This window comes from Monocercomonoides exilis (assembly GCF_001643675.1).
Source record: "Monocercomonoides exilis strain PA203 chromosome Unknown scaffold80-53332, whole genome shotgun sequence".
In the NCBI taxonomy this organism is placed as follows: Eukaryota; Preaxostyla; order Oxymonadida; family Polymastigidae; genus Monocercomonoides; species Monocercomonoides exilis.
Genome location: NW_027150625.1, coordinates 29373 through 53346, shown reverse-complemented (window position 1 = coordinate 53346; position 23974 = coordinate 29373). Strand labels below are relative to the sequence as shown.

At 44.9% G+C, this 23974-nt stretch overlaps 3 protein-coding genes across 3 annotated transcripts; all 3 read right to left on the bottom strand.

The window, feature by feature from the left end:
- Positions 1 to 219: 219 nt before the first annotated feature.
- Positions 220 to 2261, bottom strand: MONOS_18433 (uncharacterized protein; the record flags this gene model as incomplete). Its single annotated transcript, XM_067871454.1, has 3 exons — positions 220 to 1267; positions 1324 to 1437; positions 1999 to 2261. The coding sequence occupies 3 exons, from the start codon at positions 2259 to 2261 to the stop codon at positions 220 to 222; spliced, it is 1425 nt and encodes a 474-aa protein (XP_067718618.1).
- A 386-nt stretch (positions 2262 to 2647) lies between these two features.
- On the bottom strand, positions 2648 to 3938 carry MONOS_18432 (uncharacterized protein; the record flags this gene model as incomplete). The annotated part of the gene is made up of 3 exons (XM_067871453.1): positions 2648 to 2776; positions 3247 to 3871; positions 3931 to 3938. The coding sequence occupies 3 exons, from the start codon at positions 3936 to 3938 to the stop codon at positions 2648 to 2650; spliced, it is 762 nt and encodes a 253-aa protein (XP_067718617.1).
- A 2617-nt stretch (positions 3939 to 6555) lies between these two features.
- On the bottom strand, positions 6556 to 21783 carry MONOS_8041 (dynein heavy chain 9, inner dynein arm 5; the record flags this gene model as incomplete). The annotated part of the gene is made up of 2 exons (XM_067878417.1): positions 6556 to 21459; positions 21589 to 21783. The coding sequence occupies 2 exons, from the start codon at positions 21781 to 21783 to the stop codon at positions 6556 to 6558; spliced, it is 15099 nt and encodes a 5032-aa protein (XP_067718616.1).
- Positions 21784 to 23974: the final 2191 nt, after the last annotated feature.

Below are 23974 nucleotides of genomic sequence, written 5' to 3'. Positions count from 1 at the left end.
CCCATCTTGTCAGACAGCGTGCTAATGACACAGCTCTGCTCAGCTGAATGAGAAGAATGCACTGGACTGTCCTTTCTGTTGAGAACGAATAGACATTCAGCACTTCCCTCAGAAAAGACAGAGACAGGTAAAGAGACAAACACGCTGTGTTTAAGTGATAAGGCTCAACAGACAGCTGAGGAAGAGAAGAAGAAGTTTTTGAATTTGAATGAGAAGATATCATGTCTTTTGTTGAGTCGCTTTGTTTGCTTGAAGAAGAGATCCTTTTTCTTCTTCTGTGTTTCCTTCATCATCTGACTCTTCATCTGGCTGCATTCTTGTGAATCCATCGTTATCCACAACATCATCGTCATCGCATTTGCTTCTGCTGCTGCTTCTTTCAGCATCATTGTTTTCTTCTTCTTCTTTGCCATCATTGCCATCTTCAGCTTCATAATTTTCATTGTTTTCTTCATCATCTGATAATATCTTCATCTTGTTATTCCTTTCGTTCCCTTCTCCATCAAAATATTGTTTGTTTTGATTCAGATAAAATCTCAGCAGCGTCTTTTCATCAAACAGACAGTGACAAGACAGAAGAATCCCACTAATATCAGACAACGCATTTGCCACAGCTGATGTTGAAGGGAAACACGGAGGAGAAGGCGTGGCAGAAGAGGAAGAGGAAGAAGAAAGAGAAGAAGAAGGAGTCAGCGACTCCATCATCTGTGTCTGCTGAGGAGGTGCCACGATGTTCTGGAAGATTGTCCCAGATGCAATGAAAGTGAGTCTGGCTGGGTGGACAAGCGCCTCCGACGGGTTCCGTTTCACACATCTCAGAATGTTAAACAGGATCTGACTGTCTTCCTGTTCTGTGTTGAACACCACACGCGGAATCAACACAGGCGGAAAAGCGTCTCTCGATGTGTTCACCCGGAAGCGAGGCGGTGGTGGCTGCGAGGAGATCAGATAGAGCTGCTGGTACTGCTGGCTCTGCTGCTCCAGTGCGAACTGCTGCTCGCTCTGCTGCTGCAGGAAACTGGTCAGCTCTTCCCGCAGCTGCTTCTTCTGCTCTTCTGCTTCACTCTTCAGAATGTCGACGCTTCTTTTGTGCTGTTCGGGTGTGATGCTGCCTTTCTCCAGCGCATTCTTCTGCCTCAATATGCTCATTTCCAACTGCCTGTCGATCTCTTTTTCCTTCTCATGCTCTTTTTCCTGTGCTTTCTCGCTCTCTCTTTGAGTGCTGCCATCAGCGACTGTGCAGCTATCTGCTGTCTGACTGCCTCTGCTGACAGAAAATTCGCTCCGCCAGTCGAAAGAGACGAGGAAGAAGAGCCAGCATACCCATCATCTCCAACTGCTCCTTCCACACTCCCCATCTGATTCAGCTCCAAACCATATCGTTCCACTTCATCAGACACACTTTCTATCAGAGTGAATGCAGCGTCCTGCGGAAGACTGCACAAACGCACCTCGTTGGATAGCAAGCGGAGCAGGAGAATGCGAGAAAGAGGAGAACTGTTCTTCAGCTTTGAACGAGCAAAAGTGATGAGAGAAGAGATTTCCTGCTGATGCTCAAAGAGAGAAGAAGAAGAAGAAGAGGATGAAGATGAAAGAGCTGACTCATTCGATAGTATTAAACATCTGAGAGACAACTCATGCACAAAGCTAATCACTCCAATCACTCCAATTGTCTGAGGAACAAGGGCTGTTAGTGCAGAAGGCAGAGAAGAGAAGCCAGATGAAGAAGAATAAACAGAAAGGAAGGAAGACTGATGTTGAGGCGATGTGAATGTCTGGAAGACAGCCAAAATGGACATAGTGGCATTGCTTTCATGACTCGCAACAGAAAGAGAGGAAGAGGAAGAGGAAGGATAAGAATATGAAGAATATGAAGAAGAAGCCGATGATGATGAATTGTGCATGTCATCCACAACTGAATGTTCCATTTCTGAGTTCTCTTCTTCCCCAGCTTCATTTCCATTATCTTTCCCATTTGACATCTTCATTCTCCCAAACAATCTGTCATTCTGCGCATTCCCATCCTCCACAGCAGTTCTCCTCAGCAGCAGCACCCTCCTCACGCCTTCGAGTGTCTTGTTCACTGGCCTGTTCACCTCCTTCACAATGACCATGTTCAGCGTCTCCTTCAGCCCTTCATTGATGTCTGCCCCTCTCATTGCCAGCACAGCCTCTATTCGGAACACCTTCTCTATCTGCTGCAGCGAAAACGAACCTACAAACTCCATCAGCGACTGCGCAAAGGCAACTACCCGACGCATTTCTTCTGTCTTCTGCTCGCAGATGTGGAGAGAGAAAGAGAGGCATCAGATGTGTGCTGGTTGGAAGAGCCAGCAAATGTGAGGAGACGGGCAAGAATATCCTGACGAGATGAAGGAGACGAAAAAGTGGAGAAGGAGCAGAGAAAGAGCGTGCTGCTCAGCTGCTGGCATTTGTGAATGAGTGAAGAAGAAGAGAAAGTTGCTGATGAGGACGAAATGGATGACGATGACGATGAAAGAGCAAGAGGAGATTTTGAAATAGACTTCATCAGCAGCAATTCTATCTCTCTCTTTATTTCTCCGCCCACTATTTTCCGGACCCCATTCCATTTTTCTTCCCTCTCCCTCTCCCCTTTCCTTTCCCTTCTCCGTCGCTTCCCGCAGCATCAGCATCGATGCCAAAGTCCAACAGCCTCGTAATTGTCGTTCAGAGCAGTCGAATGAAGTGGGCTGAGGGCAGTTTCAATCAGAGGAATGAGCGTGTTCCCTTCTCGTTCAGCTGCCTTCAGCCACACCTGCCCAGCAAAAAGCGGTGAGACGATTGGACAGAAGACAAAGCAGACAAAGAAGAGGAAGAAGAAGAAGAAGAAGAAGATGATGATGATGAAGTGGATGAAGTGGAAGAGAACAGAAAGAAGAGAAGCCAAATGTCTAGTGGAAAGAGATCAGAAGAGAAGCGAGATGCAGACGAAGAAGAGAGAGGAGACAAAGAAGATGAAATGAACTGACTAGAAAGAGGAGGATATTGATGTGCCATGGAAGAAGGAGAGGAGGAGGAAGAAGAAGATTGAGATGAAGAAGAAGTGAATATTCTGTGATAGCGAGTGTTCAGATAATCAGCAAAATCAGGATTGGATGTGCACGCTTTTTTGAGCATAGCAGCAAGTTCTGCTTCTGCAATGTTTTGTGCATTGAGCGCAGACGATGAAGAAGAAGAAGAAGAAGAAGTTGACTGAGAGTAACTCCCAATGCTTCTGCCTCTGACTATACTCTTCTCTCCACCTTCATATCCTCTTTCCTTTTCCAGTGCTCTTTCTCTCTCTCGCCCAAACACACACAGATTGATGTTCATCAGTATCTCATCAAACAATCCATACGCCTTCTTCTTCTTTGCATCATCGCGTAAACCAAGCAACCCCGCTGAGCTGTTCGTGAACAGATAGTCCACAATTGGCGGAAGAAGATGGAACGGCGCCGTGCGAAGTGCAGTCATGCACAACGCACGCGCTTCTTCAGCCTGCTTTTCGGGTATTCGAAGGAACGAGAATGTTTGTAGGATGGCTGGCAGCGACTTCTCACCATCAGTCTCCTTTGCAATACGACAGAGCATCTCAGCAACGACTGGATGGATGGCATCAGACGCAATTCCTGGAAGTGCCAAAATAATTTCTGATCGCAGATCGCAATTCACCGTAGACGTAGAGTTTCCATTGCTTCTTGAGCTGGACAAGTTCACAGTTCGTGGGGTTATCATCTGGACTATCTCTATCAGTCTGTTGATAACAAATCGATCACATTCAAGATTATCCAGCCAGGAAAGCTGTTTCAGAGAAAGCTGAATAATAGTAACATGTTGAGGTGATGACACAATTAAAGAAGGCTTTGTTTCTCTTTTCAAAAATGATAAAAGAAAATCAACGAATGAAAAAATAACTTTTGAAAAGCACACATCTCCATTGCGAATTCTAGAATTCGATCCAACAAAATAGATGCAACATCTTTTGTATTTTAGCAGAATTCAATAGCATTCTAATTACACTTTCCCCAGTCCCCCATGATAATGAAGAAATTGATTGATCTCTTTCAAAACTAATGTGAAATATTTGAGAAAAACAAGCACAAACAATGACTGAGAAATTACTCCGACAAGAAGCGCATGAAAAGATTTCATAGACGAGGTGTAATCATCAAGCAATCTCAAGAATTCATTTTTCTTTTCATCGTCTTGAAGATACAGTTCAAGTTTACTTTTTGTTTCAAACGAATTTGCCTCTGAAATAAATTTAATAGAACGAACGAGTCATTAAGATTTTTAGAGAGATATAAAACAACAACAACAAACCAAACATAAAACATCCATCTTCAAATATCAAGCCTAGATTTTTCAAAAGTTGGATAAATTTCGGTTGCGGAGGTTTATTATTATCTGAATTTTGCTGATCAGATTGTGCAACTTTTTTAAATGATGCATTGGCGCGTAATAGCATAAACTTCAAAAACATACAATTATTGAATTTGTTGTGGTAACGATCTTTTCTTTTTTCGCTAATCGTGTTAATCGATATTTCAAAAACATTAATGTTGTTTGAAACATCTCTGAATTATTTGGTGAATACCTTAATATAAAAATTTTGGATTTGTGATAATGATTTGTAGGTATTTTTGAGTTATCTCCAAATTTTTCTATCGTATATGGGCATGAAAATACACTTCATTAAAATTATTCAATTGGGATGATTGATTAGCAAATAGCAAAAAAGGATAATTATTATCATCGAAACTACTATTTTAAGCATTTTTGATATGAATTTTCTGCTTATCTTTGGAATACGAAAACTGTATTGAAAAAAGGAAAGTAATTGGAAATGAGGCTGAGAAGATTCAATATTCTTAAAAAAGCTACCAAAAAGAATGGAAAACTGCAAAATTGAAAGAGCACGCACATAATTTGGAAAAACAACAAAATACATAGAAAATTTCTGAAATACATCAAAATTACTGATACAACACGTTGTTGAACATAAATCAAGAATGCTATTCTTTGATGATCCTCATTATGAGTGAATAATCACAACATTCGTTTTTAAGCTTCCCGAGCTAGCAAGTCGAATTGTGAAATTTTATCCAGATTTTTCTCTAAACGATCAATTCATGCAACTTTTAATGAAGCTTCTATTTTTGAGCAAATGTGATGAACAAGAAATCGAATTTTTATCAATGACTCATTTCTTGATTCTTTCTGCAGGCAAAGGCTTTGCATTCAGAAACGATTGCAAATCGAAAAATTGATTTATTTTGTTTATCACAGACCATATTAACACTTGGAATACTGTATCGATATTTTTGGGAATAGTTTTATTGATTTGAATTGAATTTCATCATTTATCATCAAAACATTTTGTGTGTTTAGAATATTGAAATTAATGTGAGTCAGCGTCCTGTTTGAAAATGATATTAAAGCAAAAAGCTTTTTGCAATTCGATTCGTTTGCACTTTTCTTCCATTCAATGACTCTTATCAATTGACTGTTTCATCGCTTTATTTCCACTCTTCTGATTGGATTCTACAAGTGGATTTCCATGTATCAATTTCTTCAGTTGTGATTTAACATCCAAGTGCCTACAGAAAGTTCCTCATGATTATCCGAAGCGCTTGATTGTCTTTTACATGAAACGATAATTCTGCTGATTAAGTTCTGAATTACTTGACAGTTGGGCAAGATAAAGGAACAATTCATTTCCTGAATCCAAAAAAGCAGCTAGTAATGTGCAGTATGCCGAATAGCTGGATACACAAATTCATTCACTTTGCAGGATGAGAAATATGAAAGACAAAAACAGTTGCAAATGTCTTACCGATAAGTTGCTAGTGAAGTTGAATTCAATGCCAACAGGAACATACGAAGAGAAAGAGACGATTGATTATTTCTATGTGGGAATTGCTCCGGATGTATAAAGGCATATGCTAAAAGCGAAAAAAGAATGAAAGCAAAAGGAGATTGAAATAATTGTGCTGTTTGTTGATGATTTCACAATTGAGAATAAATGCTTTTATTGCATGATCCATTCAAAATATTCACATCTCATTTTCATAAACATTTTTTATTTTTTTATTTAATTTTATTTTAATGGAAATGAGAACTATCTGTGAAAATTGTGCTATCTAGAATTAACGGCAATTCGTTTCACCTGGTTCTGAGCAATAAATTTGAAAACTTTCTTTGTTGTGTTCGGGTCTTTTTTTCCCCTCATTTTTCAATTGTTATTTCCAGATTATCAATTCTCACACAAAAACCTTTGCAACAAAAGAAAAAGGAGTTTTTGTCCAAAATGAAAAGATTGTAATAACAACACATCAAACATGGAAATGAAAAAAAGAAAAGAAATGAAAAAATATACGAAGGAAATGAAACGCCAATTGCACATAAAACATACCAACATATCAAGATTACATACACACATACACACACAAACGGAAAGAAACATAAAAAACATGGTAAATGAAGACTGTTATAAATGCATAAAGTAATCCATGACATTCGGGCTGCTCAAACGTGAATTGATTGAAGTGTGTTTCAGCTGTCAGAAAGCATTTTGGGTTCGCACAGCAGCGCCACTCCACGAAGGATCCAATGGTCAGAGGGGAGGAGTGTGCTGAGCACAACAGTGGTGATGAAGTTGGTGGACTGTCCAGTCGTCGACAGCTGCCCCTGGCGCTGGGCGGTCTTGTAGAGTGGAGCAACATAGCATGCTGGCGGGGGGCTGTAGTCCTTCTGAGGCACAAAGTGGATCACAGGCATCGCTGCAAACATTTCCCCTGGCAGCGCTTCTGCCAGCTGCATCGTCGAAAAGTCCCACCGCGCTCCTTCAACAAACAGGCCTGACACTAGAACACCATCTGGAGGAGCACCCAGCGCAGAAGAGGATGCGACACTTGCTGACAACGACAGCATGTTGCAAGAGTAAGCTGAGGGTGGAGAGGTGAATGTGGAGATGGCAGATGAGACAGACAATGATGATGGCAGCGTTACAGATGTTGAAGAAGAGGGAAAGGAGGTTGCATACGACAAGGAAGAAGACGATGACAAAGATGATGATTGGGCGGAGCATATCTTGTCGTCGGGTGAGAGCAGAGGCGTGTGGCGGAAGCGGAGTGTGTCGATGGCCACACGGTGCTTCCTGGCATATGTCTGCAGCACAGCTGTGAGAAAGCCCTGTGGATAGAAAAAGCCAGGCAGCCAGAACACCTTCGGCACACCTTCACGCAACCAGTGCCGGAAGAATGCAACTCTCCGCACAACATCGTCCACCCATGCTCCCAGCTTCAGCAGCGATGGATACGCACTTGCCCTCCACACCCCTGGCACTGTGTGCTTCAGCATCGCATCGTACACCTCCTCCACCTGCTGCGACATCACCACCAGCCCCGCAATCCCCTTCTCCAGCTCCCGCAGCGTCGAGCCCATCAGCTGCAGCAGCCTGTTGAACCGCTCCATCTCCTGCGACAGCACAATCGACAGCGAATTCACACTCGCTGCTGTCGATGGGTGGAGTCCGCTTTCTCCAACCTTCCCTTCGCTCCCACTCCACAAACGCAGCTGAGACGATCCTGTTGGTGCAGCACCAGACAGCTCGTGCTCTCTCTTTGCTGCTTCGTCCGTTCTGCCTCGCTTTGTGTTTTCCTTCTCGCCTGCGCACACAAACTGCGGCAGCACCCCTTCTGCTGCCTCTGACCGATCCAGCAGCGGAGGCAGCTTCTGCAGGATTTCCTTCGCCAGCTCCAGCACCTCCTCGTCAGCTGTCTTCTTTGTCCTCAGAAGTTCCCCAATCGCTTTCAAGGGCGCCTTCTCGCTGGAATTGGATGCATTACTCGGTGATGGTGATCGATCAGAAGGTTTGGTGGAGAGGCTCTTCACTGATAATCTCTGCTGTGAAAGAGGAAGGTGCTCTTTCGATCTGCTTTTGTCTGCTGCCTCAATTGCCTTCCTGTTGCGTTTGTCGGATTGTTGTGGTGTTCCAATAGCTGCTGGGGTGGCATTGCGGAATGAAGGCGAAGACACAGCAAGCGGTGACTGAGGCAGAGTGCACAGCGGAGATGGAGAGAGGGTGGGGCATTCGGAGCCAGCAGCAGATCGTGGCGTCATTGTTATCAACGCCTGGAGCATCCGCTCTGTTTCGCTCTGTTGGAAGGCCTGCTCAGCATTGCTGTGCATCCCAAACAGCTCTGGCTCATCGGTGGATGGCAGGCGTTCCACAAACTGAAGCAGCTGCAAAAGCGTCTTCAGATCAGACGGAAGAAGATATCTGTTTCTTTTGTATGCAGCCACATACCCAGCTGTGCTCACATAGCTCTTTGATCTCCCAATAGCTGCAAGCGATGGCAGCTGGCCAGAACTCGACACAGACAAAGAGGATGCCATCGAGTTTGTGGAGACATGAGGCGAAAGCATCGGCATCTGAAGTGGCATTGGCATTGGCGATGTGGTTGGCGAAGGTAGCGGAGAAGCGTGCTGAGGAAGGACAGCTGCGGAGGCAGAGTTATCAGCAGGCTCTTGTTCCACACACGAAGCCTGCCGCGTCAGTGTAGTCTGCCCAACACGCGGTGCACCCAGATCATATGGCTTTCCTGGAATCACAATGCTTTCTTCGTAAAACCGCCGCAGAAGCGCCATCAGCGTTCGCTTGTCCCATTCATCAGTCACACGCCCGCCATAGTTCACCACCCCTGTCATGTATCTCAGTGCTTTCCATGGAATGTCCCCTTCCTTTTCCTTCTCATTTCCTGCCCCAATCCCACTCCCGCTGTTGCCTCCACCAGCTCCACTGCTGCCTGTTGTCAGATACAGCCGAAGATGGCTGATGGATATCTCATAGTCGCTTTCATTGAACTCATATTGGATGTTCCAGCCGAGCGCACCATACTTCTTTCTTTCTTGCACAAGAGCATGGAAAAATGTCAGTCCAATAAGCAACCTCCTCCACGCAAATGACCTTCTTCCGCCAATGTCACTTTCATATGTCTTTGTTCCCAACACTCTCAGCGACCTTGCCATATTCGCCTTGACACCTGCAGGAGGCTCATTTGTAAGCTTTATGCTGTTCTGCAGCACACTCACAGGAAAAGTCGGAGTTGGCATTGCACTTAGCCATAATCTGAACTCTTCATTCACCTGCGATGCTTCAGCCAAAGAGAATGATAGGCACACACGCTCAAGTTGCTGCATAAACGAGGCAGCCAAGTGACAGTTCTGAAGGAATACCCACTCTCCCTTCTGTGCTGCCTGCTCCATCATCTCCACAGCTACTGGCCCTTGCCCTTGTCCCAGCGACAACATCCTCAGCCGATCGCCAAAGCCTCTTTCTCGTGCAAAGCGTATCACTCGCTGCGTTGGATCTGCTCCGTGCGAAAGAACAAATATGATCGGAGAGCGGCACGATGAGTCTGAGTGTGCTCGTTCGAGATCCAGTGGAGGTGACTTTATAAATTGCTCGCCCAATTCCTGCCGCACATAAGCAATCATGCAGCCTTGCAGTCGATGCGGCAGCAAGACTCGAATAAGCAGCAACCGCTGAAACGAAGTTAAGTTTTCATTCCACCTCTCTGGGAACTCCTCTATTGTGGGAACAGGCGCTTGAAGAACTTTCAGCCATAGCGTTCTTCCAAAAATTGAGCGAGATGTTGTGAGAGGCCGGGCGGGCAAAGAAAATGTCAGCTGAGAAGACGAGTTAGGACCGTGATAAGGCTGCAGCTGTGCAATTGAGTCACCTGTTATCAACGTAAAGTCAGGGTCATTCTGAGAAAAGACAGGCTCAGCATCAACATCATCAGGCTCCAAGTCTTCTCCTGCCACACTTGCTGTTATCCCTCTCCACACTTCACCCCAGCGCTCTTCCATTGTCCGCAGCTCTGCCCAGCATTGTGGCGAAACAAATTCGCTAACAGAAGCAGGGATTTCTGGCTGTGCCTGTTGATATTCATACATTTTGCTTGCATTTCCGAAGGAAGGAGAAGCCGGAGTACCGATAGGTGAAAGCAGCATGCCACTCTTTGTCATAAGAGGTGGTTGAGGGAGTGCAGTTGTTCCGCGCACAAACACATCCCAGTCTGTTTCTGAGATGGCCCCTTCTCTTCTTTTTATCTGCACAGTCATGTAAAACGAGAACAGGATGCGATGCTTCTCGAACAGTCCGCGCGATACACTCCAATAGACCATCTCTGTCAGTGCAGAAATCAGCGATTGCAGACGAGAATCCAACTCATCGGCTGCTGGAGTTCTTTCCAGAACTGTGCTGAAAATAGAGCTGAAGTACTGAAGCGAATACTGATACATCGGATCAAGGCTGGCCAAGTCCACAAGCACAAAATACAACACTGTGCCCCTCACGGCCATTGCTCTGAACTCGTCCCTCGCTGCCAGCAGCTGCAGCTCTGCCTCTTCTGCGTCTTTCACTCTGTCTTTGATCTCTTTCCATGTCTGCTTTGATTGATCTAATGTGTTGATCAGTGCCAAGTCATCGAGCAGCTCCTGCACGCTTGTCTCCTTCATCAGTGCCAACATTTGCGCTTCTGTGCGATCGAGAAGCTTCGCATCTGCTGCCATCTGCCTTACCAACTTGTCTTTCTCTTCTTCTATCTCAGCCTTTTCGTGCGACACAACTGTGCCAAGTAGCTGCTCCTCCAATCCATCTTGTGTAACAGCAAAGTTAATGATTGTGGTATTCATGAACATCTCAGGAAGGAATTTTGGGTTTGCTATTTTGGTTGTTATAAACAGTCTAAATCGCGTGTTGTAGTCCACATCCTGGTCTCCAATTCGGATGATGTTGTGTCCATTGTAATTGACCATCTGTCGCTTCAGCAGCGGTCCCAGCTGCGGCTCAAGACTTTCTCCAACGTCTTCGAGTAGCACCGGCTGCCCAAACCGTATGGCGTTTGTAAGTGTTCGTAAGAAGTTTGGCTCACCTGGTCGCATCACACGTAGCTTTGTCTCCTTCTCTTTCGTTCTGATCCAACGATTTGCTTGTCCCTGCGGATCGATAAATAGAGGCCATTTTCTCGTCCGAGTAGCAATGATCGCATTCTCCACTGATTGCGCATCAGATGGCAGCCCTTCAATCAGCCAGTCTCTTGTCTGAACAGGTGTGGAAAGATCACTTTCCAGTGAAAAGACTGAATCTTCTCCTTTGCACACAGCTGGTATTTCGTGCTTGGCACAGCTTTCTGTCCATTGAGCAATAAGCCTCCGTCGATTTGGCGCATCAAATGGACCCAGATAAGTCAGACATGCAGCATCCATGACAGTGCTCCCTTGCAAATACTTCAGCGAATCTCTCAGTTGCACCAGCTTCTCCTCCCACCTTTCTCCTTCGTCACCCAGTGCGCCCAGAAGCTGCTCTGCATTTGCGAATCTCCGCTGTGTTTGCTCGATGTCTGCCTCTGTTTGTGCTTGTTCTTTCTTCTTTCGCTCAAACTGTTGTTCCAGCGCCTCCAGCGCCTCTTCCAGTGAATGAAGCTGCTTCCGCTTGGCATTCAGCTTTGCTGTCAGTTCGTCTGATTTCGCACGAGCAAGCGCTGCGGCCTGCTTTTTCGGCTCGATTATCTTGCTCACACGCGCATACTCCACGATGGCAACTACCCACGAGCAGATGTTTGACGCAGCCTTTGACACTGCCTCAACCTTCTCTGCCGAAAAGTCTGGGTCATCCAAATAATTTGCTCTCATCTTCTTATCCACAGCTTCTGTGATTTCTACAGTGTCGAAGTTCAGCAGCATCTGGATGAAGTTTGGCTGTGCCAACAGTCCACGCGCAGAGTCCCAATCGTTCTTCTTCCCAAAAAGTGTGCAGACAGCAAACATCACTCTCTTCACCTGCTCAGGAGGATTCGCAAAGGTGCGCACCTCATTCACAGCTGCTTTGGAGAGCGATTCAAGTGCTTTTGTTGCCTCCTGAAAGACAGGAGTAATGGTATCTAGCTCCTTCTGCGCCTCATTCTTCATTTCCTCTGCCTTTTCCTGCTCTTCTCTGACAACAGCCTCTTCTGCTGAAACTACCTCGCGCATATCTTCAGTCCGTGCTCTGTCCTTCTCAATCTGCTCCATAAGCTCAGTTATCTGCTCCTTCTGCTGCACAAGCATTGGCTCCATCCTTTTTAGCTCCTCCTTCATCGTCCTCACCGACCTTTGCGTCTCTCTGATAATTGTCATTCCACCTTCATATTTCTCGATCTGTTCTTTCAGCTCTGCCATTTTCTCGCCAATAAGATCCAAAAACAGACGCACCATTTCCAAAAACAAGGCTGGCGTTATATACGTTTTCCGCTTAGTCTCCTGAAAGAATCTTTCAGATGCCTCCTCAATCGAAGTGTGTATCTCAACACAAGTTTCAGCGATACGTTCAACAAGCGGAGTAGCGATGCAGTTGATGGAAGCAGAAGAAGCAGAAAGAGGGAAAGAAGCAGCTGATTCCGAATGATTTGCACCCGCAGGCGATGCAAGAGTAAATGAGCAAGAAGAACCTAATGAAGGCTTCTGCAGGGAAAGTGGATCTTGTCCAAGCGGAGCCTGAGAGAGATACTTCAATGAAACAGAATGGAGTGCTCGTGGTGGCCAGCTGGAGATCCAGTCGATGGTGCAGCAATTCACCAGCGACGGGAACATCCGGCATCGTCTTCTGAATGCATCGCCGATGGGAGACATGCACAGAATGATGTGCAACCGCTCTCGCGCACGATCAATCAGAAACTGCATTGCCATTTCTGGCGAGTTCGGAACATTTCCATCGCTTCCAGCACACGCACGCAGCTTTTTGATGGCCACTTCACGTTGCTGGAAGTCGAACAGCCCAGGAACTTCTCCGCTCGACAGAATGCAGTTAACATCCTCCAGAAAGGCTTCGCTGACAATCTGCATGTCACTAAGCAGAAACACTATCGATTTTCCTTCAGCCCCTGATTGCATGTACAGCTTTCGCAGATCCTCTCTAAACTCGTTATGTCCATAGTTTTTGGTTAAACTTATTTCAAAGCAACCACATCCAGAAATGAATGCAGCCAAGCGTGCAAGCGACTGCTTTCCACATCCACCCACTCCAACAAGAAGGGCATGTCCACCTGATTGCCTCAGAATTCGAGTGAGCCGCGCCACATGTTCCACAGCCTCCTCAAAGAACACCAGGTCTGCTTCTTTTTGCTTTCTGCTCGCGATCATTGTGTTATACTCTGCCAACGCTGATTGAAGCACATTCTGTAGCTGTTTAATATCTCCTATTTCCTCATATGGTCGAGGGACTTCCTTCTCCAGCTGTGCAAAGTCTACCCACATCTGCGGTGTCTTGAAGACAAACAGTTCTTCGTGGTTCCACTGCACATGAAAGTATTGCTTTGCCAGCTCGCAGATGCGCGTTGTCACAATTGCCCTGTCCTCCTTTGAGACTAATCTATCCGCAAATACTCGCAATGATTCGTGACACCATAGACGCTGAAGCACGGCCTCATCAGGCACAGTCTCTGGCGATGCACTCATCATCCCCTGAAATATCTTCCCCACATCTCTCAAATTGAACTTGTAGTGAGACTTTGACGGAGTTGGCCTCAGTTCAGTAACAGCATGTGTGTACAGCTCGATGGATGCTCTTACCACAGCTGGCACCATATCCTGAAGAGATCTCGTGAACTGCTTCTCTTCCATCACTCCAGACATAATTGACGAGAAGATTGTGAAAAGAGACTTTTCGCTTGGCTGAGGCACGCGCAGTTGAGTAAATAGTGAGCTTATTCTCGACGACATCACATTCCTTCCACCACCGGGCGGTCCACACACGGTCACTGTTGTTGTTCCTTTGATTGGTCGGAACTGAAGCAGCACCCGATCGTACCATCCGCCTGTGTCGAGTAGCTGTCGCACCAGTTCGAGTGGCGGCTGCGAGCCAAAGGCGTCTGGGGAGGGCATGTTGAAGTCCTCCAGCACTAAAACAGTGAGCGTGCCAGGCGCTGATGCAAAGTGATCTCTTCGGTTGTGCAGTTTGGCTTCAATCATCTGCTGTGTGCGGTTGCTGTCTGTCTGTGCGCTGAATGAAAGAGTCACTGGAACTCGTTTTTGTTTCGGCTTGCTCAGTTCTTCAGGGAGCGCTCCAGATGATGTTGAAGATGAAGTTGAGGTCGAAGAGAAAGAGGCTGAAGCAGATGCTGACGCTGATGAAGCTGACTGTGCTGCTATTGATGTTACAGCAGATTCTGCCTCGGATTTTTCGGTGTTTGAGCTCTCAGAAAAAATACTAGAAACAATGATGCTTTTGCCCACCCCTGTTTCTCCAGTGACCATTACAGGCTTTGTCACGTCAATAAGCATCGAAGTTAGGAACAAATAGCGCACAGTGTCGATTGTTGGTACAAGTATCGAGAAAAATGGAGTGCCAGACTTGTGCTGGTATTCAGGGATATCCCATTGAACAAGAGCTTTGCTTTCATAATCCAAGACAATGTCAAACACACTATCGGTGGTTGGCATAAACACTCCTTCAACGTACTTTCTGATCAGCGCATCGAACGCTTCTCTTGAAGATTCCACTAGCGCACCACCAATGCCCCAAACACACGCAAATAAAAACACGCTCCTGATCCATGCTTCCCAATCTGTTGCATGAACTTTCCCTCCTCTCTCCTTTCCACTTCCAGATCCAGATACAGATGCGAGACTTACCACAGATGACGATCGTGCTCTGACGAAGGATTGCGAACGACGTATTCCCAAACCCCCTTCAGCTTCATTCATCAGTCCGTCTTCAGATCCAGATCCCAATAATTCGGAATTTGTGTATGTTGGTCCTGGCATGAAGCCATGTTCAGGTGTGAGAGCAGACTCCATGATACGTGTTACGTTTGCCACCTTTGTGAGAACAGGCTGCGCGATATCCTCTTTCATCTTCGTCACTCCCTCTAACAATGGAGGCAGCCACTCCTCAAACAGACTGACAACATACGCTTTCAAGAATGATGGCCACACAGCATCAGAAAGCTCTGCTGCCCACCGCTGCACGAATGCCAGCCATGGCATTCCTGATGGATCCACATAAACCATCCCACAGCGCGAGATGGTTGCAGGCGATGCTGCATCCACATTCTCCACCTCAAATAGAAGCGACACCGTTCGAGTCAGTTTGATTCTCTTTCTGTTTGGAAGACAGAGAGTTCGCGAATCATCCAAAACAGTATTTAGCGACTCAACCCAGAGTGTATCAACTGGCCCATCGAACACAATCCACTTGAGATCTGGTCCATCGTCCTTCACAACCTCAGCAACAAAGCACGACAACAGCCCTTCTTTCCACTCCTGTGTTAGTGCACTGAAGCTGCCAAACATCTCTTCCGCTGAAATTGCCTTTGGATTGAGCCTTCTCTGTTCAACTGATTGAAACATCGGATTTGAACTGCCAACATCTTTACGCAAACGAGTCATGGACTCTGCAAGCACTTCTCTGCAGACTGTTTTTCCGCCTCTTGTTGGCCCCACAATCATCACGCCGTGTCTCAAGCAGCATATGCCGAAGAGTTCAATGATCTTCTGCATCTGGTAATTGAGTACAGAATACTCCTTTGCATAGCACACTTCACGTATCATCCTCTCCAGCTCATCGTGTTCTCCTCCCACAATCAACGCATCTGGAAACAGATCTCTGACAATAGCTTCAAAGAGAGGGATGTCACCTGCAAGGAACTTTGGCAGGTTGCTCTCTCTCATTGCGCGTATCACCACTTGCTCTTCACTCAAGTCTGCATTGTCTCGACGCAGCTGCCCTGCCATCACAAGCACAGATTTCACAGCACGCATGCCAAAGTCGTAGTGCTTTTGCTGCGACAGCTGCTCTGATGCCAGTCGATATAGTTGTGTCATTTTTTGTGCCAGCACCTTTGCAGAGCGGAAACCTTCTGAAAAGAGCAAAATCTCTGTTATCAGAGAATAATCAGGGATTGTCATGGCAACTGGGCGGAAGAGTGATTTAAGGTTATCTGGAAGTTCTGTTCGACCAGCATATCCTGGATTCATTGTGATGAAAATGGCACAACTAGGATTCAACGGGATTCGAAAACCTTGGAATACAAATGTGGACTGATTTGCTTGCTGCGCATTTTGAATTTCCCGTATCTGCTGCGCAACCACAGACAAGACTTCAATGTCTATTCTGTTGAATTCATCGAAGCAGAACCATGCGCCTGCCTGGCACATTCCAGAGAACATCTGTGCCATCGTCCCCACATTCAGTCCATCGGAGCAGTTGAATACAACACACTGTCTTGCCACTGCTTTTGACAGATCTTTGCAAGTTTCTGTCTTTCCTGTTCCAGCAGGTCCAGCTGGAGCACCGCCAAGCTTCTGTTGGAGAGCCGAGGTGAGTGTAATATAGCACTGGTCAGTAAGAGGAGTGATTACCAGCCTCGATGTGCATCCGAGATATTCGTAGCCATATCTGAATGACGCACTGGTCTGCCTTATGGTGCATTCGTCCTCTCTCGAGTCCCAGTAATACCTCAGCCTCTTTGCCCAGTCAAAGTCTCCAGTTGACCCCACTCCTTCTGAAATAAGCTCCTCCACCACATCGCGCTCATGCACCTCCAAAACCATCAATGCACCAACACTCACACGCTGCAGAGCATCCAGATGGCCCCTTGCCAGATCTGTCAGAAGACTCAGCGTGGTTTCACATCGAGCTGCCATCTTCTTCAGCTCTTCTGACGACCGCTCAGCTGCCAATGCCTGTTCCACTTGCGATGTCCACAGGATCTGCGAGCCAGCCATTGCAATCTGCGCTTTGTTCGACAAGATCCACTGCTGGCGTGCATTTGAAGCTGTTCCGGTGGCTGAGAAAGTGCCAGCTGATGAGGATGACAGTGATGGAAGAACGGTAGAAGATTGAACAGCGGACATTGTAGAAGATGTAGCTGATGAAAGTGGTGAAGCAGTAACTGTCGCTGAAGATGTTCCTGCTGCCACAATTGCAAATAGCTTCTTCAATGCCACCTTTAAAAGTGTCTTGAGAGATCTTACCATTGCTGTCTCTATCAGCTTCAGCCACGTTTCCACAGATTTCCCACGGGGATTCACTTTCTCTTCGCCAAATGGAACAATCTCGCCTTCTGCCGAAATCATCCCAATTGCCTCCATTTTTCGTGGATCGTCAGGCGATGAGAAGTTGAGTGTTTTGATGTTGTCAAACAACTTGTTCATGTACGGCATAACCTGCATCGGGTTCTTCCCTTCCTTCAGAATCTCCAACAAATCGTCGTTCGGCAGGAAAAAGAACCTTCCGAATTGAGCGCGCTTTGTGTTCAGCAGCCCATCCAGCGCTGCCTCAATCTGCTCCAATGTGCTGTTGTGTTGCCTGAATATCGACGCCAGCCCAGGTTGCTGCGTCGCCCGGAGCGCAGCAGGAAATTCGTGTGTCTTTCTCATCACCTCCCGCCAGAACTTGTCGCACTCGTGGAACCTTCCTGCCTGCTCCTTCAGCAGATCTCCGTTCTGGAACACAGGCTCCAGTGCCAGCCACTTCTTCTGGAAGGCAAGCCATTGCTCGAGCACCTCGTTGAATGTGCTCAGCCGCGACGACCAGAAATCCACCTGTTCTCTGATTGGATCAGCATGTCTTGAACCTTTGATTGTCTCCAGCTGTACATTCGCATCATCGTACTCCCGCAGCACATCATCCACTTCGACCAGAAGATAGTTCTCATTTCGGAAGGTTTTCGTTCGCAGCTCCAAATTCGTCCATTTGTTTATGATTTTGTGCAGCATCTCTGTCAGCACGGCTTCCTGCGATGCCTCTTCGCTGATCTGCCGTAGCTCTCCTATTTTCTCCTGTGCGACTCGAGAAAGCATCCACCCCAGCGAGAACTGGGGATCCCAATGGTCAGGCGATCCAGTCAGCGTCTCTCTTATAGTCATCCAGTGATGCGGCTTCAGATCTTCGTTCCGCAGGGCATCGATCAAAGGAATGATGGCACCAAACTTGGCAAGCCCTTCGTGGAATGCATCGCACACCGCGTTCGGTGGCAGCTCTCTCTCAAGCTGGCCATACACTTTGAGTGTCTTGCTATACGCACTGTGCACGTTCTCCTTCTCCAACGTTTGGAACGGCGCCTTTTTGATATCCTCCACAAACACTTCCCAATACCTCAGGTTCTGCCACAGCATCTGCTTCGTTGCGATATCCTTCTCAACTTCTGCCAGCTCCTCCCACGAATCCACATTCGCCCCAAACAGCTGTCGGAATCCAACCGCTTTGTCTGCTTCGCATCTCAGTCTCTGAGCAGAGGCAGTCAGCCGCTCTATCTCAGCCAGCGTTGCTGTTGCTTCTTCTGGGTGCGTCAGAAGATTTGGCTCGTTTGCTTTCGCCTTCAATTTCCCAATCTGCGCCTTCAATTCTGTCACATGTCTCGTCAGCTCTCTGTTGAAGCGCTGTGTCTGCTCATCGACTGCACTTTCTGTTGTGGTGAATGCTGCTGTCAGCTGCGACATACTCTTCTCCATCAGCTGCAGATTCGCCTGATCAGAACTGCTGACCTCAATTCCGTTGTCGCGCATGGTCTGATAGAACGCTTCGACCACATCGAAGTTGTGCCGCAGCTGCACCTGCTGATTGTTGATCGTATCGACCGTCGCCAGAAACGACGCATACTCCTCCACACTCTCCGGCCGCGCTGTCAGCTGGCCATACGCCGATCGTATCGCTGCTGAATGTGCTGTGCGCTTCTTTGCTGCAATCAGAGGCAGCACATTGTGCAGAATTCCAATGCATCGCTTGGCAGACTCGCTGACTGCCTGCTTCAGCTGTGGCACTGCCACTGTGAACAGCTGCACCTCAAAGCAGTTTGGAAGAGCTTCTGCATCAGCCAGCTGAGCAGCATGGTCATCCAATGCCTCTGCATACCATGTCGTCGGCGGATCCTTTGCTTCAATGGCATCTGCATCCATTTCAATGTTCTTCTGGTACATCTTCAAAAACGGCCTAAACTTCGCGGCATGGTTGACCACTGCGGTGAATGTGCTGACAAGCTGATTTTCTATTTCCGCCTTCAGCTGCTGATATTGCTTGTCCTGCTGCAACCGCTCTCCGATGATCACCTCTGATTTTTCCCCGACTTCATCCCCTTCGTCTTCATCTCCTCCATCGTCTGCAACGTCTTCCTCTTCATCTCCGTCTCCATCTCCTCCTCCTCCTCCAATTTCACTGAGTGTTGTGTACGACTTGAACGTTCCACTCAAAATGCATCTTTCGTTTGCCAGAACATCTTTCACAAATCTTTCCAGCTGTTGGTTGATGCACCGTTCAAAGTCATCTCCATTGTGAGACAATTTCATTCGTCCATCTTCGATTAGCAGCTCAGTCTTAAACAGCGGTGCAAGAATAACTTCTTTCGTACTTCTGCTTCTTCTTCTAACTTCCTCGTTCTCTTCATCGTCTTCTTCATATTCATCTTCTCTGTCATTATCATATTCTTCTTCGTTATTTCGATATCCTCCATAGTTTGTTTCTTCGTTTTCTCTGTCTTCCTCTCCGTTTCTGCCCCTCCATCCCATCAACTCGTTGTTCTCCTCCATTGAGCTGTTGTATCCTCCACCATCACTTCGCATTCTCTTGTCTGCCCAGTTTTTCTCTTTTCTTCCTGTGTTTGTATTTTTCTTTTTCTTCTTCTTTTTCTTCTTCTTCATAGCAGCAGTGCTTGCTGCCTTGCTCAGTGCTCTGCGAGCAATCCGCTGGTTCTTCACTTCGTCCAGCGCAGGAGTGGCTGGGTCTGCCGGTGCTTTTCTCTTGCTCCGCCGGTGAAGCGTGTCCAGCAGCTCAGATGTTGCTTGCACAATCAGCTTGTGTTGAGTGTCCATGACGATGTAGTCAACTGCCCGGATGAAGCACACCAGACGGCGATATTCCAACCGCTTGGCTGCCATCTTTGTGTAGCTGATGGGCTCGCTCTTGCCAGCTGAAGTGGGAAAAGAAGAAGAAGAAGAGTTCGATGATGATGATGATGATGATGAAGTGGATGTGGTTGCTGTCTTGTTTGATAGGCTAAACGGAGGGAACGGTGATATGGCTGCTGATGTGTCGTGCTGCGATGTGTTCATCTGAAATGAGGGTGACATGAATGCTGGGAGAAGTGATGGCGAAGAAGGAAGAGACGAAGCTGGCTGAGGAGTCGACGAAAGCGAGGAAACGATTTCTGCATCGGGCGATGCAACAGGTGTAGCATCGAAATGCGACTGGTCTCCAGACACAACAAGTCTGATTGCTGACTGCCGTGATGGTGGCGGCTTTTGAGAGAGAGGCGAAGAAAGCAGCATGTGCATCTCGCTGCTGAATCCATCTGTGTTGTCATCGTCCTGAGCAGCATCAGCCGCCTCGCTTTTCTTGCTTTGCAGCCCTAACAGTTCGGCAGCACTGTCAAAGAACCCTTTTGAGCAGAGCACCTCTCTGCAGGCACGCTGCACAATCTGCTCAATCTGCGAGGAAAAAGTGTCCAAAAGTGCCTTGAACTTCTGACTTTGCCGCGCCATTTCCTCCGAAAAGTGCTCGAGGGTGTATGTTTCCGCATCATCTGTGTGGAACATCTGCGTGCGGCTGAATGCCAGGCAGGCAGAATTCACTTCGAGCAGCGCACTGTGCAGTGCCTTGTTTGCCAAAAAGTGTGTCTCGACTAATTCGCGATGCGCCTGCAGCACACGCCGCCGCCTGGCATAGCACTCCCAAGCAGAGAAGCAGCGCCACGTGCGAAATGTACGAAACAGAGGAATCTGCACCACTGTCTCAAACAATCGCAGTTCGGCCAGCCATTGTGAAATACTTGTGTGTTCGGAATCATCGTCGTAGTAATGTGTAAGTCCAGTTGAAGATGCAGTGAAGAAAGAGCGCTTGTCAATCTCTTCGTGCGAAATAATCTCCATATCATAAGGATTGAACATGTCACATGCATCCCCTGCAATTCTACAGTACACAAAATCTGTGCTATCTGGTTGAGTGCATGCATGTGCAAGAAAACGAAGCACACTTTTTGATTCTGGAACAGAAGATGGAAGAGACATTTTGAATTGATCAAGATTGACAGTCCCGGATGAAGTGCGCTTTGAAATTGATTGTGGTGCAACTGAATGTAAATAGGGTGAAGTTGAACGCCTGTGAGATGAGTTTTTGTAAAGTTGCGTCACGCCATCAAAAGAATGGCGTGCCATGCCAGATTTAGGTTTTGAACTTGAGCCAAGGGGAGGAAGTCTCATGGAAGGTTCTAATGTTGGTGATGGAGGTGGAGTTGATGAGTGCTTTTGAAACGTGGAAGGTGTAGCTGAAGGCACATTTTGTGTTGATGTTTTCACTTGAGTTAAAGATCGAAGAGGGCTGTTTTGCTTCAAAGGAATAATACCTCTTTGATGTGAAATAGAAAATAACATGGAGTTATCTTTTGTTTTAAATGGTTGCAAAGGTGGCAATTGAGGGAGCTGAAAAGATAAATGAAAGAATAGTAAATCATATTTTATTTATTGTATTCATTACAAACAACATAAAGCACAATGAATTAAAAGAAGTGAATTTACCTGAAATAGTTATAACTAAAAACAATTGCATACAAATCCAATTTGTTCATTTCTTTTAGAAGAATTCAATTCATGAAGAATTGGAAGTTGTGAGGTAATTTTTGGCTTAACAGGGGAATAAAGTCTTTGAGTTAAATTTTTTTGATTAATATGTGATTTGATTATTGCTGCTTCATCCACTACAAAGCTTTTACCTTTCTTTTCATGGTGCAAATTTTGTTTGGGCATAAAAATAAAATAAAATGGGTAAGAATAACAGGATGTGAAAAGAATAAATTCAAATCTTCTGTAATAATTATTAAAAGAAAAAGTTGGATGAAAAAAACGATAGCAATATTTGATAGGTTTGGCTTTCCACAACTTGTCAGCTGCATCATTGATTATTTCACAATTATTTCAATATTTGCGAATAAACGAAAATACTTTTACTCATGCTAATTATAGGAAATCATAGCCCTTATTTAAAAATGAATTCAGTTATTTCGAAAAAATGTATTATTATTAGAAATTTGAAGCAATGCCACATACTAAAGCTTGATAAGAAATTATTTGTAGGATAAAAGTTTTGTATGCACATGTACGAAAAACTGGTTCGAAAGGCAAAATAATAAACACTAAAAATTTTATTTCCAAATTTTGCATGCTCATTTTCAACATTAAAAATTATTATTGAATTAGGAAAATTTTTCCAGTTCCAGGTTTTGTATTGTTGATAAATGAATTCAACGCTTAACAGCACACAAAAAAATCTGATAGTTTTTTTGGAGTGGAATATTTTTCTCTTTTGAGTATTATTCTACTTAAGGATATGATAGTATCGTAATACCCCCCTTCTTCAAACTTATCGCATGCTTCTTTTCTGATAATCTTTAAATCTATTTCTTCGGTACATTTTCTTCTTGAAGCATTCAATCTGTTTGCGAGCGAAAAAAACGATAAAATACATTGATTCACAACATAAAAGCGATTTGAAATTTGGTAACATTCCGCAAGCATGGCTTCTATAGCTTTGGTACGCACAATTACGCAAAGAGAAACCTCTTCTTCTTCAATTATTCTACATAGCTTTGACAAATAGTAAGAATGAAAATATTTTTCTCTTTTCGTTGTTTCTCCAAGCAGTTTCGCGGTGCGGGCAAAAAAATCAACATTTTCTATTCCCCATAAACTGTTCTCAGAAAAGTAAGTATTTAAAATTTCGTACCAATTCCAAATGATGTATTCTTCTTTCGTTTTCCTTCTTTCATTTTCCTTTTTCTTCAAACTCACACATCGCTCAAGCTCATCCAATTCTTTTCTTGCTTCTCTTGTAAAATGCAATTTATAAGCAATTACTTCTTCAAGCTGTTTGTTATTTAAAAATCTATCGATTAAAAATTTCCAAGCTGCATAATAGGCTAGTTGAGTGAGGTTGTGATGATGCTGATGATATATGATAATTTCTGGTATGTCAGTTTGGTATAATATTCTTTCAACAATCTAAAAATCAAATAAATCACTCAACAAATATTAAAAACAGCTATGAAATATTCAAACTTTATTTTGGTTTATGTTACTCAAAGCCAGCAAACACATTTCTACTTCTTTTTGTGTATCCTCATCTTCATTTTTGTTCAAAGCAGCCTTCATCAAGTAACGCATACAAATAAAAAGATGCATCTCTGGTAAGCTGAAATAGCAATCATGAAGAAAAAGAAAGCATTGGCAAAGATCAATAAGAAGCTTTTCGTTCTTTTCTTCTTTTCTTTTATCCTCTTCTATCATAAGGCTTACAAGCCTTTTTCTTAATAAGGAAAATTCAAAACTTTCATTAAATGCAATTTTCAACATTTTCAAATATCCTATTTGTTTTAATAGAAGAAACATATTCTCCAATGATAATTTCGTTTCTTTAATCAATTTTTCAACTTCATCGAACATTTTCTTCGTGATTACAGAATTCAGTTCGCTTTCACTCATTTCATTTATCAATTTATTAATTTCAATTATTTTCTGTTTTTGCTCATTGCCACTGTAGTGTTCAAGTTGATGGAACAAATCTAATATTTGTGTAATCAAAACAACGCTTTCGATTTTTGAAAACATATGCCTAATGCAAGCCTTCAAAACATTTTGTCAATTGCATCCTATTCGATTAAATGCCTAATTTCTCACGCAATGAAATATCGATCATGGTTTATCCATAAGAAATAAATTATTTTCTTGTGAAAAAATGATTCATGTTAATAGTTCCAAAATATTTCATTTGACCTCTTTCAACAAAAATTATTAAAAGATAATACAACATTTATTTCTGGCTATTCAAAAAACTGAAATCACAATTTTTCTTTTTTTTCCAATTTTTTTCCTCAATAATCAGATAAGTGACAATTTTCAAATTTTCTGAATAATAAATTCTCAAATGCAGTTATTCTATGAA